Source organism: Stylophora pistillata, chromosome 2, assembly GCF_964205215.1.
Source record: "Stylophora pistillata chromosome 2, jaStyPist1.2, whole genome shotgun sequence".
Taxonomy (NCBI): Eukaryota; Metazoa; Cnidaria; class Anthozoa; order Scleractinia; family Pocilloporidae; genus Stylophora; species Stylophora pistillata.
The window spans coordinates 13,299,781-13,316,794 of NC_142520.1; the positions used below are offsets into that span (position 1 = coordinate 13,299,781).

Consider the following 17,014-nt stretch of genomic DNA (forward strand, 5'->3'; position numbering starts at 1 on the left):
TTCTCGCTCCTTTATTTAAACTCATAGAGCGCATCGCTAAGGCCTAACTCTGTTTGCTTGGAATAAGTTGCGAAAATGAGACCAAGATTTTTCCTTATTTTTTCTACAATCGCGGCCGTTCATTTGCTAACAACTAAACTGAACTGCATTATCTAGAATTGTTATTTATTTCCAGCAAAGGTGAGAGAAAACCTATACCATACCCAAAATAAATGAGCTGCCTTGAGAGGAAAGAGAGTGGGAAAAACGTTTTAGCACTAAAGCTGAGAAAAAGAGGCCCGACTAAGATTTCCGTATGTAGACTGACCCTTACTAGTAAACATTATGAGGCGTAGATAGCTGCATAAGATAATTTATTCCCTATGGGGGTAAAATTTAACTTGTATCATACGAGTAATGTTCTAACAGTAATCAAAATTGTAATGAAATTCTCGAGCGTAATAGGTCATCACCAGCCCGATTTGAGCACTAATAAGACAATGTACGCGTCCTCCTTATAATCAGTTAGTGTCATAGGACAGTTGACACTTCATGCCTGTGTAAGTGGACAATACGCGTCATGTGCGCGCGCTACTGTCGCCCATTTTGCGGAGTTAACTGTTGTTTTTTCATGAAAACGTATAACCGATGTCTAGTTTCTTTCTCAAAGTTTGTCATAGTTTAGATTAATTGGTAACAGGACTTCGCGTCGTCCAATTCTGTCCTGTCATCAAAGGAAAGATTAGCAGACTAGACTCCCGCTTCGCGTTCGTCCGATGATAACGGGCCGAATTGGACTCCACTCAGTTCTGTTACCATATAGGGGCTACCTAGAATGTCTGTGATTTATTCTTTCACGCATGATAACAACTTATATCAAGTAAAAATGGTTAAAGCGAAAAGTTTAATTTTTGTCTCTCGATTAAGATGGGTGCAACTAGCCTCACGCTGACAGCGACGAAAATTTTAATGTGTTAAGTTCTTCTTTCCGTACAAAACTTTATAACAATTTACACTGAAAGACGTGAAATAAATTTCATTTTTCCTGTGGATGAAATAATCCTGGCAGGCTTTTTTTGTGCATCGCTAAAATTGTCTTTCACCGGTGAGGATCAGTTTGCTTCATTTTCATCCGCAGATTAAACAAAATTTATTTCATTGTAAGTTCTAATCTAGATTTAGTAAACTCCCTGTTCTTAGCCCTGAGCTTGTAAAAAATTTCGATTGAGAATACATTTTATCTGGGAGAGCATAATACCTTAATCACAGGAGATTAAATTACCGAATGATATGTTTGAAATATAGGCGGTGAAGGGAACATTGGGTTACACTCTTCAGCAATAACAACATTGCCTAGGCCTTTCAACCCAGTAGAGAAATTAACTGCCAAACCAGTTTCAGGTTCTTCAAGGGGCGACCATGTTCGGTTTAAAAAAGAATATAGTTTTCACAGTTTTACTGACTCTTTTTTATTCGACTTTTCTTCGCTTAAAAAAAACAGTACATCAAGTTTGCCGAAATGATACGATCAGGCTGTTACAACTGCTTTGGCTATTTATATAGTAAAATTTATTTGTAATTAAAAAATGAAACATGGATTGGCATTAATGCCTTCCTTTTAAACGGCCATCGCCAAAAGAAAACTTTTCAACAACCTAGTTAAAGAGAAAAGAAGAATGATTTCGGACGTGTATTTACTTTTACACGTAGGAAAACGTTTTCAAATTTACACCTTCGTCATTGGTCTCTATGGAGGGATGGTCATTTTACGGTTTACGGTTAAATTCTTTCCTTTGCGGTTGCCAGAAGTGTTTTTAGAGTTAACCCATCTTGTACGACTACAAGTTAGAATTTGTGAATTTTGAAGCTTAACAGCTAAATTTTTAGCTATTAATCTCATTGAGACTCTCTTAGTCGTAATTTTGATTTGTACCTCTCATTATTTTATTTCAAAAATTAGCTGCTGATAAATAGTTTCTCCACTGTTTTGGCTTATTGATCTCAAACAAATTGTACACTCTAACCTCTCCATAAAAAGAAAATGGCTAGGACTTCAAAAAAGATTATTACTAATCAGGACTTCCTTCGCTTCAGAGTGATAAGCAAATTGCTTGAGGATGAAATCAGAAGAGGATTTATGGCAAATCTATTTTACTCGCTCTACAAGCTAAACGGCCACAGTATTTTTTTCTCTAATCAGCACCACAATATCGCAAGTGACACGGTTGCACTGGAGGCGTGCCGCTGATGTAATACACAAAATATCCACTGCAATTCCTTACTTGGATGTTGATGGACCAATTACAACATCCTCCTGACCAATGAAAACAGACCTGCCTTGTGACTAAACCCTCGCTCACCGTAGGATGGGCCCCGTTTAACCAGCCAGTGGCATGAGTTCCACAGCGGCTGGTTGGAACACATGTGGTAGCCATTTTATTTCCAGCTGCTCCCTGGAAACGAAACCAATTTGGACCAAGTGAACTGTCGCATAAAATACCTCCAGTGTACGTTTCTTTCCTGTTAGCATCTGTAAGGCTTGCAGGAGTTTGGCATTCTGAGAAAGAAAACAGAAAAAACAGTTACACTAACGCTACCTAATTATCGTTTGGGCTCATTTTTTTCCTTTCCTTTCCTTTTTTATCAGTCTTGTATTCTTATTGGCTTTTTTTAAATACTCTTTAGCTATTTAATTTAATTTACTAATTTATTAGATTCGCCGATAGGCAGGGACACCGCAACAGCTTGCACCAATTACTGCGGGCCCAGTAAACCCACCCATTGCACCCCAAGGGGAGGACATCCACCACACAGTAATCTCGTGCGTGGGAAATTAACGTCTCCTACCCCTAACCCTGCAGGAGACGGGGCCTACAGTTTATTCCTCTTTATCCGAGAAGACTAGAATATCTATCCATTTCTTGATATTATAGAAAGGTAGCAAATTCTCCTCAGTTATTTTAAGACCCTGAGTGCTGGTCCGGCCGGGACTTCAACCCTCGGTCTCCCGCACAACAGTCCGGCGCTCTACCAATTGAGCTAACCAGGACGCGGTATTTCCATTTAAGTCGTATCTCTTCTCATTACTTCTAAGAAAAATAAAAGCAACTGACCAGCTGACTGTATGTAGCAACTTGTCCTTCCGTCCCCTACATAACCATGGTTACAAGAACAGTTGTGCGATCCAATAGTGTTTGTGCACGTAGCTGTTCCACCGAGACAACTGTGAACGCCAACTGCGCATTCATCAATATCTGTGAAATATAAAAAAGTTACTTGAGTGTTTATACTGTACATTTCATGATCATTTTTCTCTAAGTTAAGACTTTTTATCATCTCCTTTGTGCAAAACAAAGGGACAAAGATCAAACTGGTTTTAAATTGTCTGATCGGCAGATAAACTTTTCTCTGTAAAGGATAAAAACGAATTTCCTTGGGAATTGATATAAGATATTTATTTGCTTGAAGAGAAAAATCTGTAGGAACATGGAAGATTTAATCGGTCTAATCCTCCTCTATGTATGTTCGTCTAAATTTTAAAATCATTCAATCATTTTTTGCCATTTCTATGGTACCACCAATCTATATGGATTACAAAGCAGTTCTTTGCCATGACAGATAAGTCAAATTAGTGTCCAGCTTTCTTTGAATATATATGCCCCTGGGGATCACGCAAAAGCCAAAATTGCTGGGAGGTAAAAATTATTTCCCTCTTGAATAGAGTTCAAAACTACCCTTATAGGAAATATGGCATGGGTTTGTTACAGTACTTGATTATCAACCTATAAAATGATATGAAAAAGGGAAACTAGATAAGGAAACTCATTTACATGAAGAACTGATTCGAAAATTATAGCAAAAGAGATGGAAATGGGCACATTTGAGGAACATATCAGCCCTGTCAATAGTCATCCTCGGATGGAACACTATGGCCTAGAGAGGAACTCGACAGAGAGAGTGGTGGTACGTTAAAGAAAGCAGAAAGGTAGATGAAGATCGAGAGAAGGACATTAAGTCAACTTGCACTAGGGGCACTGCCTATAAAATCAGCGGTGCTCTGTAGCAGGTAAGCCTCGTCTGTGGGCCACACACTAAATGAAACTAAGTTCAAAAGTAATCTGTACATATTGTCCTTACCAACACATTTTTTGCCACTTTTAGTGAAGCCAGAATAACAGGTACAGTGATATGAACCGTTGGTGTTTGTGCAGTTTGCATTAGAGCCACAAATGTGCATGTCAGCGCTGCACTCGTCAACATCTGATGAGGCAATTTGCAATTCATTACAGGCATGCAGACTTTCCATGTTGTATTGGGCAGTTAAGAGAGTACTCTCTCACTATGAACCATTTTTATATTTATATACAAGGAGCGCCTCTGAGACTTCGACACAGATGCAAAAGTAATGGCAGCACTATTTTTTTTTCAATAGCTCATGCTACAGAGATGCCTTAAAGGAGAGGTTTCTGTTGATAGCAGTGTAACTCGAAAAAATTCTATAATAGCATAGCGATGTAAAGACATCCTCAGTACTTAATTCTCAGCCCTCCAAGCATACTACAATAACACAACTGATTGAACTTGGAAATTCTCTGAGAGCCTTATCGAACCTCGCCGTAATCACGTACGTTGAAAAACCTTATCTTCTTCCCGAACTTCAGTTCGCGCTCAGCTTAACTGTCCCATAAAAATGAATAATTGATACGTAGCATTAATATTTCAGAAGTCCCGATATATTTCTAAAAGTCACGCGCAGCCGAATTTCTGAACAGAAAGATTTAGCACCGATTTAGCATGCTCTTTCACGTTCCGCGTAAAATAGCGTGAGCCTTGCTGCTATAGCCTCGCGTAACTCCACGTTGTGGTGGATTTGAAGGCGCCTTTGACTTACAATGAATATTTTTTGTAGCCTTTTTCCGACAATTAACTTCCACTCTGTGAGAGAAAAAGGAGGAAAACCTTACGTACACAGCAAACGTGAAAAAATGGCGGGAAAAACAAGGTCACGTGGTCACTGCTAAATCTCTCTTATAGACAATGTACCAACGTGGCGCTCTTCAAAAGTAAATCTATGCGCGGGTAAGACAATAGACACGACAAGTGACATGATAAAATTGTACCTTTCTTTTTAGGTGTTGTCCTGTTCAACTTGCCTTCTGTCTCCATATCACACTGAGCAAGAACGGATTTTCCAGATACAATAGAATTAAGCCAATATTTGCCACTGATTGCGTGACCTTCACTCAATTTGATTTCTTTACATGTCTCCGCAGGAAGCTCAGGTATGGATCCGAGAGGGACTGGAAAATTATAACAGGGATAAGAATTATGAAGGAAACTGGCAGGAGGGTCTAGAAGCCGCAAAGCAGCAAAACAACTAACAAATTTTAGCCGCGTATGTCGTACATAAAGTCAACTGTATTTTTTTTTCGTTTTAAGCACAACAATAAGAAATTGACCATTAGCCGTAAAAAGGCAAAAATCTTAACGGTTAACCGTAAAAGCTATTAACCCATTGAGGCCCTCCCAAAGAAAGTGGCCGAAGAAAAAGAACTGGGAGAGAAAAAGTACACATGATGTATTGTTTGTAAAATTATATAACAGACCTTTCTAATGAGCTGCTTTGCGGTACAAAGATGCTCACATGGGTCCGGTCTCCTAATCTAGCGCCTTGCTGGCATAATTGCATCGTGTAATACCATAAAATATGCCGACGGATCTATATATCTTCGTATTTTGATTGGCTACATTTTTATAGTATGTATAAAAAACAAACAAACAAACCTCACCCCTATTCTTGTATCGTGTAAGATAATACCGGGATGAATCTGGCACAAAATCCTCAGGTCTAGCTTTATTTGTGCGGTCATTTAACTCACAGCCGCCTTCACCGAAAACATAGTTAAGGCTCTGACAGCTCTTATCATCCTTACAAGCTTGATGACACTCCAATGGGCTAGAAATCTTCATCGTCTTATAAATGTGTCTTGTTAACATCATGCCGAAAATGGAATATTCTTGTTCACATTGATTAGCGGCTGTTGCAGGCAGCAGGTGGACAACGAACAAAGTTACGACGAGAAGAGTCATCCTTGGACCAATTGGGCAAGTCTTTCTCCTCTAAAGATGGTAACGTTAGAGGTTTGCCAGTTGGAGCTGTGCAAAGTGTTCCATATTCAGAGAAGAATAAAAAGATAAATCGTACCGTTAATGGTTTACCTATTAAAGCTGTGCAAAGTTTTCCGGCCATATTTAGAGAAGAATAGAAAGTAAAGAAGGAATATAATAAACCCTTACTTTGAAAATGGTACCGTTAGAATTACGTGAAACTGAAGCTAAGTACCTTAGGTAGCGGCATAACATCGGATTATCGGGGTGCCGAAGAAATCACTTCTTATCACGTAAACAGAAATAAACTGAAATCTCGACTGCACTGCGTGAGCAAGCTCCTTTCATTTATAGCCAATAATTAGACGTCGGTTCCTCTTAGACAATAAGTTAAAAAATATAAGTAATCAAGACGGCCACGTCTAGAAAATTATCGACTAGAAAGAGGAACCTACATTATCCATGCCTTGTTTACAAGCTCCAACGGCTCTTGCATAGTATATCTTATGCAGGCAACGTTATGATTAACATCGAAACGTGATTGAAAAAAGTCGCATGCGGGGCTATTATTTTCTGCTCATCAATAGTCTCTTGTTTCGCCGCTTTTTTATTGCCACCGTAGCCAAAGTTCCTCTTAGTCCCTGTCACTTATTAGTATTAATAAGAATGTGTGCTTTGATTGGCTGAAACGACTATCCTTTGTTGTGCTGATAAACCCATAGAAAACTGAAATATCTTCCTGTCCTGAGAAATGGCACCACGGGGGACGAATTCCAAGACGATGCTGTGAACGCCGAAAACAACGAAAAATATTCTAGGATCTTTCAAATTGTCTACTTGAAATGCTAAATCTTCAAATTTTCTAACTACGAAAGAAAGGTCGAGGAGGAAATGTTGCCACGTTTTGACTTCAAGAAATAGGATCTTATTCGGTAATTTATTGCAAAGTTTGTAGACCACTCTCAAATCAAGTGGTACAGTTTTTTTCCATTACAAAACAGATATAAGTAATTTAAAGGAAGAAGCTTCCCCGACACATCACCTGCTAAATTCTAGTCCAAACTGACTGTGTATATGGATAGCAGCGGGTTACCAAAGAAATATCAAAGCAATCTTCGCAGTAATGAACACTTCTCACGCATATGAATTTTATATTTTCACAGTCATTTATTCATCACTTCACGGGTTTATTACGAAACATCATGATTACCAACTCCCAGTTTGCTTGTTAGCTCATTCGGTAGAGCACAGCACCGGTATCGCAGCGGTAGTGAGTTCAAAATCCCGTCTAGGCCTGATTTTTTTGTGCCCTGTTTTGACTACTGTTCAAGTATTGCTCATTACTGCGAAGATGGTTTAGATCTTCATTTCTAAGCCCGCAGTTCACATATATGATTTTCATATATGTCACGTTTACGGATACGAACTCTAATCTTTTTTACTCATGTAACTCTTCCGTTTTTAGCACAAAGACACTAAGAAACTTTCAATGACTTTCTATTTAATTTGTTAGCGCGCTTTGTTTGATTTCTGTTCCGTGACTAGCGAATATCCGCTCAAAGCTAGCTACATAAAGCTCTGTTCATTTCTATTTCCCGTACGTCAAAGTGTAAGAACTAAATTCGCCTTCTATAAGCAAGTAGCTCAGTTGCGAGGAGTCACTGTAGCGAAAGCATTTCGGAGCCGAACGAAGTTTAGGAGTTCTCTACCCCGGAGTCAAGATCCGATGTAAGTTACGCTTGTAATATTCCTCATTTTTATCATTTCTAGTTTCGAAGTCTTTCGGTTTTCCTTATCTCGAACCTTCATGTATCCGTTCTATAGTTTTTACCGCCTGTGCTGTACAAAGACTGCCAGCTTAAGTGAATAAAGAGTTTGATGCTGCTGCTTGTCTAAAGTTCAACACTGTGGTTATACTGGCGAACTCCGGTGCACAACACCACGTGTCTGCGGCATCGGGAACGCGACAATATATGATTTTCATATATTCCCAGGCAAAACAAATAATGTTGATAATAATAACAATTATGATAATGATAACAATGTTGATAATAAAAGGTATGGTGAGGGAATGCATATATTTAAAGCAGTCTCTCAGTATCTTATTTCACAACCTGTTGACAACACAAATACAGAAGCAAGAATTAACTTCCAGTAAGGACTTAATCGGAGTTTAAAATTATGACAACTTTTGTGGTTTCTTTGTTCCCTCTGAGGAATCCACTGAGATACATCAGTTGTTAGTCTCCTTCGCGGCCGTTGTTTGGGCTCGTCACGCAACGCTCCCCCACGGCTGCGAAGGACACTAATCAGTTGTCAGTATATACTAAAACTGCGGATAGCGTCGAAAGTGGGCTCTGATTGGCTACTCAAACTGCTGATATCCTTTGTTAGTATATACTAAAACAGTGGATAGCGTTGAAGGCACGCTCTGATTGGCTAGTGAAACTCCAAATATCCTTTGCTATTTACCTCCGAGCAACTCGGGAAAAATTGGAGTCCCGGTTCGCATCCGTGACAAGCGAAGAAATCACTCAAATTAATTTTTGGTGGTGTATATATCTCACTGTTTTAGTATATACTGAAACAACTATTCACCACCGAGCAAAGCGCGCGGGATTTGCACCCAAGAATATTGGAACCGTTGTAGGATAAATGGGTAAAAATAATCGTTTTGTGCTATATTATCTCACTGTTTTGGTGTATTGAAACGACTATTCATCTCAGTGCCGGAGGTTAGCGGTTATTGACCTCACCCCATCGTGGCTCAGCAAATATCCGCCATTAGCCACTTCGAATTCCACGTCGGCGGTTAGTTGTTAATTATCATCCGCAGGTTAGACTTGGTTCAAATCCTTTTGAAACCTGAAGTTTTTACTCTTTTCAAATGCATTTTCATCAGAGAGGATCATCTGTAACTTGAGGGTGACTTTAGCTTTTATAAGGCACTTAGGTGTCATCAAATTGAAGATGCTGCATTGTTGCTTTGACGGATGTAAATATCTTACTTGTAATTGGCTACAAGCACGCTCCTAATTGTGGCTATTTTTAGACGAATTTGTGTTCTAGTGACGTTCTGTTTATGAACATTGGTTTTTATGTTTGCGATTGTGTTATAACAATTTTTGGATTCAGTTTGTGGATGAAAGTGAAAATTATCCAGGCCTTGGTTTGAGTCATCCTATTCATTCTCGGGGCTCCACGGATTTGATGTGAATCCCGCGACCGTAGAGTGATGCACTTGAGATAATTTCCCTTTTTTTGTTTATTTGCTTTTTTATTTATTTATTTATTTTTTTTTGTTTCGTCTTTTCTCTCCCTCTTGAATTAAAATATTGCAGTAAAATTTCATGTTATACGGTCAGTAGAGTACTATTAATGTGTCAAAGAACATGATTGTTGTTTGGGTCAACTGAAAGAAATGTACAGATTATCGAGTCAAAGATTTCAAGTTAAATACTCAAAATTCCAATTTGATAACTCAATTCGTTCTCTGTTCAATGAATGCAAAATATATTATCCATGCTTCAAATTGAGCGACCACTACCGACAGTCCAAGACGGTTGTTTAGGCGAAAGAGGGCGGCATAGCTTGTCATCTACCTTAAAAATAAAGTTTCAAAATTATTATCATCACGCCTTATCTGTGTGGCTCAGATAAACGTAACTAAAGACCGATTATTGGACCTTAGTTTACATGTTATATTTTCAGTCTAGCAATGATTAAAAACACTTTTGCAATGCCTTTTCGGCGCAGTTAATCGTAACATGTTCCGAAGTTAAAATATTTCTTCCGACACTTTGACTAACAAAAGGAAACAAAAGGTGCGCTATACTTGAAATGAAAAAAGAGAAAATTAAAAAAACACAGCGGATGCTGCACTGAATTATATAGCTAAAAGCGCTAACCTTGCGGCACTGAACAGAATTTTACCAAGATCTCTTCGTAGAGGTGAATCCCTTTAAAATTTGATATCTTTTCGCACAACGAGGAATTATCTAGACCACAACAATTCAGTATGCATTATCGCGAATTGCAAATGAATGGCTTGAAGAGCTAGCAAAGCTGAAAGGGCAATAAATAATTAATCGCAATCAATATGTAAGAACGGAATGAAGATAAACAAGCTGAAAATGTGTTTATTGCATTTTAAATTCATTTTGGTTTTCTAAAACTTTGATTTGATTTGAGACATCCTCGGTGATTGGAAATTTAACAAATGGCGGTCAAGGCCACCTGAAAAATAGAAGCGAATATTTCTCCCGGAGATTTTAATTTTGCGTATGGCAGATCAAGCATTGGTCATAGAATTATCTCTCTTTATAGATACAGGTTGAAATTATTAGTGTTTTGCACGAAATTAGTTACGTAATATCCCTAGGGACATTTCTCTATAAAAATGAACATGCGTTTCGAAAATCGTAACGGGAACACAAGGTTCAAGAAAGGGAAAGGAATACAGAATTTTAAGTACAATTAGCTCAAGAACATTACGGCACAGTGCCTGAAAAGTAATTAGTGTAATCTATTTATTTCAGTTTGACTTCACATGCTCATAAGAAAGGAGTGCAGAAATAAAATTCCAAAATTTCCAGAGCTGTTAAGGTCTGAATACAAGTTCAATACAATTAGAGAATTGCAAATGGAGAAAAATCGAATGTAGAGGCTAATGGTGCGTTATAAATCAAATAAACATAGACAATCCCCGAAGGTGCTAACAGTTATCAACATATATAATTCATAAAATGGCTTAAAGTCTTACGTTAAAATATCTACAGCAATCATTTACTCAGCAAGACCTTATCATGGGAGCTTAGAATTTTTTTTCTTCCAAACTGCCGACTGGATAAAAGTCTCAATATTTTTCGCTAATTCCTAGCTCTACCATCAGGCCTTCTTAAAGGATTTCTTCATGCTTATCTTTTCATTTTTGAACGCATTAGGATATCTTTTCGTAAAGTACTAAATATAATTTTTACTGACGAATAGCACGATGCAATCACAGGCAGCCCAAGCTCTCTTTGAGAACCAGACAAGGAACACAATTTGCATATCGATTTATAAGGATTTGTGTGGGATTTTCTACAAGATAGCCATAGAGATAGTTAAAAGTGAAAATATTAAATAAAAATGGCTTACCTTATTCCATACGTGTATTGCTTGCTCCTGGTGTTGTTATTTTACCGATTTCACTTGATTTAATCGGTTTTTTTTTTAATCCTGGTTTTCTCTTCTAAAAGAGAAGACGAGGCCGAACACTTCTGTCCAGACAGCCTCCCGAACGAAGTAAAAAATCCCGAGCTAAAATGTACCCACGGCCACAAATCCACCGCAGAATTCAGGGGCAAAGGTTGGCCTTTCATTTCGATTCTCTAGCCACATAATCTCAGTCCTGCGATCGACGCCAGGCGGCTCTTCGTGTCCTCAGTGAAACGTTAAAACGTTTGTTGACATCCGAGTCCTTTTTAAACACGACACAACGACCGTTGAAATTGGTTTGGTAACCTCGTCATGTTGGCAAACCAAGACTCGCGGGGGTACTAGACCTCAACTTGTCAAAAAAACAAGTGTTCGGCCTTGTCTTCTCTTTAAGAAGAGAAAACCAGGATTAAAAAAAACCGCTTAAATCAAGTGAAATCCGTAAAATAATAACACCAGGAGCAAGCAACACACGTATAAAATAAGGTAAGCCATTTTTATTTAATATTTTCACTTTTAACTATCTCTATGGATATTTTTGTAGAAAATCCCATACAAATCCTTATAAATCGATATGCAAATTATGTTCCTTGTGTGGTTCTCAAAGAGAGCTTGGGCCGCCTGTGATGCAATGTTCTATTCTTATCACAATTGGCCGTGTCGATAAACAGGCTTCTAGCGTCAAAGAGTCATGCAGCGTGTCACGCAACATGTCACGCACTTAAAGAATCGTTTTATTTGACGTCGCGGTAAAAAAGGAAAAAAAATCGGCAGTGGTTTGGCGTGGTCTGTACCCTCATCGACAACGATAGATGCCATCACAGTGGTCAAATTTTGTTGCAGACTTACTCGGCTGCGCTTCGAGAGTCCACAACATTTTGACCACTGTAATGACGAACACTAAGAGTACAGACCGCGATAAACCAACAGTAGATTTGTTAAATTTGCTCGCCCGTTGGTTCCGATCTGTTTTTAGCTGTTTTTACGGACTCCATCAGGGAGTGTTTTAAAGCAAACTGAACGACTCAAAGCCTGACTACTGTGAAGAACAGGGCTACAAACACATGTGAAAGGTGCCCATCTTATTTAGTTAGCCATTTAGCTCGCATGATTGTACAAGACAGAATTTCTCCTTACAATATCCATGCAATATCAAGCAGACAGGTGACGAGAACGAAGAAAATATCAGCTAAGAGGTTATAAGTTACTACAATACCGAATTCTTTAAACTTAGATCATAAGAGTTGTGTGGCAAACCGTAGGAGGAACGATTAATGCGATTTAGGAAGTGAGACTTGGGGTTAATTAAATCCTGCGGTGTTCACAAAAATTTCATCGTTTCCAGTGCGGGTTTTATGTAGGTAAGTGTTGCGTGTATTCGAGGGCGGCTTTTATTTCAACACTTAACACTTGTTGCATCAATCATTGCCTTTTTGGGGGGGAGGGGGAAGGGAGAAGGAAAGGGGGGATGTTTTAGGTTGTGCGACAATAAAGTTAATTAACCTCATTTCTCTCTCCCCCCCCCTCTTCCTAAGGCTCCGTAGTATTCTAATGCTCGCTCCTCATGAGTAGTCAACTTCCATATTCCTCCTTTATAATCTTTTAGCAACGACTGTTTCACCGTCCCGTTCGCATTAAAAACCATGTAAAAACCATGTCCCCCCAAATCTTCCTTTTCCCGCCGCCCTCCCTCCCCCCAAGTGACAAATAATTTTTTATGTGAACGCGGAGCATGGTTAAAGTTCGAATGACTCAGTTATTTTCTCCGAAATAGATGGTGCATAACAAGGACACGAAGGATGGTATGATTGTTGAGTTGTACCGCACTTTTTCTTAAACATCTCGACCTCAATTCGCATACTTCTGGTTGGGTGCCGTGTTTCAGTGTTCGAAGGAAGTTTTTCAATGAACAAAAATGATAGTAATTGTTTCACCTTGCATGGAGCTCACTGTCAGAGCGTCGAAATAGCACTGAGTCCTATTGCTGCTAACTTTTAAAGGTATTCATCCAATAATTGGCCCATTACGTTCTTGAGACTTTTTTGAAAATACGAATATTTCAATTGATAAAACAAAATAAGTTTAATCATTGAAGGTGAAACACACGCTATTTATTTAATAACACGATTTAAAACGAGAGAACTAAAGCTATTCTGGCCTCAGTTACAAATTCTGACAATTTGTGGTCCGTTGTCATCAATTCTTTTCTCTCTTCTTAATTATATCTCAAGTCTATCGTAAGCGTTATTTTTTTTCCTTTGGACTCGTCATAACTTGCTTATTTTTATTGCTATTTCCTTTTTTTATTCATACTAACATTACTTTTTTCTTCTTTGCTTTCAATCTAAAGGAGCTTTATCTAGCACTAAATAGCTGCTCTTTTCAAAATAACATCAGGGAGATAATTACATCTATAAATCAGCTCTTCTCCAAAGGCCACCTGCCAGTTCCAAATCCTCCCGAGTTGTCCACGTGATAAGCACGGGTATGTTCTACGTTAACGGCAGCCACATTCTGTGGCCACCATGTTTCGGTATTGGCGCAGTATCACGTGACCATCTCTCTTAAAGTACATGATTCCCAGCATATCGGTGCTGAAGTTTGTGGCGACGCAGCAGTGAAGGGCTACCTTGCCTCCCCCATCCATCCGCTCCGCGGCGAGGGAGCGAACCATAGCATGGTTGCTGAAACTGGCCGGAGCAGCATTCAAGTCACACTTTCCCACACAGTTATAGGCATTAAATGACAGTGGAGCGATGAGGAAGCTCCCGAAAGTCTGCTTGGTGTTTATGTACATGTCTCGTCTGGTGCACAGATCAGTTTTGTTGGCAGATGGCTGGAAAGACGTCTTGTTCATCCCAATATCTCGACGAAGGCGACTAAAAGAAATATAAAACACTCAATTTGTTGACAGTGCAATGATCGTAGGGAATATTCATAATGTAACGCCAGGGGGAGAAGGATATTGGTTTAGCCTCTTAGGGCCCTGCAGTATTCTGATCCCTCTCTACATGGCAGCTGATTTCTGATGGTTCCCCCTTGCGTTAATTAGTGTTTAAGAAAGCATGTGAAGAGAGCAAAACTCACCTCCTCAAGAAAGGTGCATACTCATCTTCCTGAAGCTGTCTTCCGTCGGTGTAAATAACCATAAACACTCCATCTGAGTCCCCACTCGTTGCGTTGCAGATCAGAGCTTTTGGAACAGTGTTATTAGCTGAGGCTGTCACTACTTTTACCTGAACCTCATGGATTGCGCCAGTGGATTGAAACCATTGCACAACGGCTGTCTCGACCATTGGGAACACGATCCAGTTGGAATCTGCCCCTCGATGTGCAGATTTGGTGATGAGCTTGCCTGAATTCTTGTCGTAGAGGCCGAAAGTGGCTATTTCATCATCACTAAAGGTCTTTCCCGCGATGTGAGAGAACTTTATCCTGATTTCGGCCTTTTCGATGTGTTCTTTAGGATCAATCCCCTTCACGTCGAAACAGAAAAGTTTGCAAGCGGCATCAACTGCAAAATTGATACAAGTCGCATTGTATATGAATAATGTGAGTGATTTGTGGGATTCACTGAGTTGGTTATTTTTGTTTTCATCTTCTCTTAGTGCTTTCTGGTTTTAATCAGGTTTTTGTTTGTTTGTCTTATTCGCTCGGTGCAATTTGGGCGTATTCTTTGGAACGTATTCGACTCGCTTTAAAGCGAGTGACTTGCTACTTAGCTTTCGAGACCGAAACAAAATCTGGCAAATTATGTTAATTGTATAAGTTGGTAAAAGATAGTAGTATGTGAATATAGAGTTGATTGAGTAGGATTAGACATGAGGAAATAAGGATTTAGAAACGATTGAATATATACACGAACCCCGGTTTTCTTGCGATTTCAAAACCATTTTAGTTACCCTCCAGAATTTCGAATTCTTCCTTCCATGTAGAGCGGTTCAGAAAGTCAGAAAGTCAGTGCACAGAAGGTTGACTAGAACGAAATGGGTCTTGGACCAAAATTATGAAATAAGCATTTTAGAAACAATTCATACATAATCTCATGATATTTTAGCGTTTGATGAAATGTTTAGATTCACATGAAATCATTCCAATCTGGCTCAATGTTAGTACCGAGAACTGGGTTTTTATAGCTATTGATAATGAAAAAATATTTCCAGTAATATTCCTCTACACACCTCATACCATCAACAAACGATTAACCGAAAATCTCACCTATAAGTGCTGAAACAGATGGGTGGATTCTCATAAAAGAACATCAATTAAACAAAATATCTAAGGTAATTACCTTGTGTTTTTTTTTTTTTTAACATAACTGATAAAAAACCAATACTTTCAAGAATATTCTCCTAATTTAGTTGTGAACATCGAAACTGCCTATAAGACTGAGGTTAGTTTAGTTATCGGTTTCATTAATCTCAAATTAAATACTTCCTGAGAACAATATACTTTTTTATCATACCATTTCCCTGAACAGAGTGGATGATTTCTGAAACTGTAGAATTACTCGTTTTAACCTGCCCATCGTCATAGAAATGGTTCTGGTAAAGATTCCTAAGGAAAATCTCTGCAGCTCCACCCGCAGTGACAACTTTTCCGACTTGAAAACCAGGGTTCTTTCGTGTGTGGGAATTTGTTTTCACTTGAGCTCGCCCATTATCTTGCGGTCGCCCATATGAACAACTCAATAAGTATACCAAAACCAATAGAATACCGAAGCGCGACATGGTTTTTTGGGACAGAGACATGTACACTGGGCTTAGGGATGCTGCAAAATGAACCTGGGTGTTATTCCGTCAGTTATATATGCTCTCCCGGTGATCTAGGCTATCATTTGAAAGCTATTTATAATCAGTCAAACGTTAATAGATTTAAAGAAATTAGTTTATCTTAAGTGATACCCACACCGCGGAAGCTGTTTAATGCCGAAACGTTGCTATTTGAGATATTGCGCACTTTCAACTGAAACTAGAATATCTGAACAAGATCAGAATCTGGTGCGTGGCAACTGCTTAAATTAGAAATTTGTTGCGTGCTCAAGGGCTGCTTTCTGCCGACCCTTGTCTGACGGGGAAACCACAGTTACAAAGTTAGCACGTTTTGTAGGAAAAAAAAAAGTGATCTCTGGACACTCAGATGATTTACAATTGGAGATCACACAAACAAGGTACTGTTCCAACTAAGATATTTTTGTTCATTTTCCCCTTTTTGATTCAAGGAGACCAACTGGAGTAATTTCCTGTTTTTCTCGGCAAGTGTGTCCATTTTAGTTCAGAAAAGCATCTGCTCCATTAACTAAATATGCTACAAAATAACGAGGATTATTAAGTAGGAAAATCTATTAAAAGTTTACCTCAACAAACGGGAAAACGACTGCTGGGTTCAGCTGAGTGGCACAACGAGGGGATAGCATTGAGGCAAAAAACCGCTCGTGAATGTCTCATTGAACGCATATGAACGTGAATGTCTCATGAACGCATATTTCTCTGCGCTGCTTTTTTGTAATGACGCATATGAAAATGACGCATTTTTGTAATGACGCACCTAAAAAAGGACCGAATCATCGAAACCAAACCCTACCATTTTAAAGAAAAGGTTAGGTTTGTACATGCTTTGACATTGGATATCGTATTTTCGAGCTTGTTTTTCCCGGAAATAGGGCATATCAACCCCTTCCGTTGACAATTTCGACTGTGTTTCGAGTGGGCATCGAAGAGGGAAAATC

General features: G+C 38.9%; 2 protein-coding genes and 1 long non-coding RNA gene across 6 annotated transcripts; 1 reads left to right on the forward strand and 2 right to left on the reverse strand.

Moving 5' to 3' along the window:
- Positions 1 to 247: 247 nt before the first annotated feature.
- On the reverse strand, positions 248 to 11,645 carry LOC148737222 (uromodulin-like). Of its 4 annotated transcripts, none has more exons than XM_088749040.1 (6): positions 6,323 to 6,559; positions 5,913 to 6,135; positions 5,100 to 5,279; positions 4,117 to 4,239; positions 3,093 to 3,233; positions 248 to 2,536 (listed from the first exon to the last, which is right to left on the reverse strand). In XM_088749040.1, the coding sequence occupies exons 2-6, from the start codon at positions 6,067 to 6,069 to the stop codon at positions 2,172 to 2,174; spliced, it is 966 nt and encodes a 321-aa protein (XP_088605166.1). In that variant the 5' UTR covers positions 6,070 to 6,135; positions 6,323 to 6,559; the 3' UTR covers positions 248 to 2,171. The 4 variants fall into 4 exon arrangements, with proteins under 4 accessions (XP_088605166.1, XP_088605165.1, XP_088605163.1 ...); XM_088749039.1 differs by lacking the exon at positions 6,323 to 6,559 and adding an exon at positions 11,227 to 11,645 and having other exon boundaries at positions 1,230 to 2,536; positions 5,769 to 6,135; XM_088749037.1 differs by having other exon boundaries at positions 1,230 to 2,536; positions 5,769 to 6,135; positions 6,323 to 6,558.
- On the forward strand, positions 7,489 to 7,990 carry LOC148737223 (uncharacterized). Its single transcript, XR_015996736.1, has 2 exons — positions 7,489 to 7,815; positions 7,912 to 7,990. It is a non-coding gene; the product is annotated as an uncharacterized LOC148737223 (long non-coding RNA).
- A 1,708-nt stretch (positions 11,646 to 13,353) lies between the features above and the next one.
- On the reverse strand, positions 13,354 to 16,792 carry LOC111344468 (protein decapentaplegic). Its single transcript, XM_022951698.2, has 4 exons — positions 16,643 to 16,792; positions 15,752 to 16,057; positions 14,374 to 14,800; positions 13,354 to 14,165 (listed from the first exon to the last, which is right to left on the reverse strand). Exons 2-4 carry the CDS (start codon positions 16,035 to 16,037, stop codon positions 13,784 to 13,786), a joined length of 1,095 nt encoding a protein of 364 aa, XP_022807433.2. The 5' UTR covers positions 16,038 to 16,057; positions 16,643 to 16,792; the 3' UTR covers positions 13,354 to 13,783.
- Between the last annotated feature and the right edge of the window lie 222 nt (positions 16,793 to 17,014).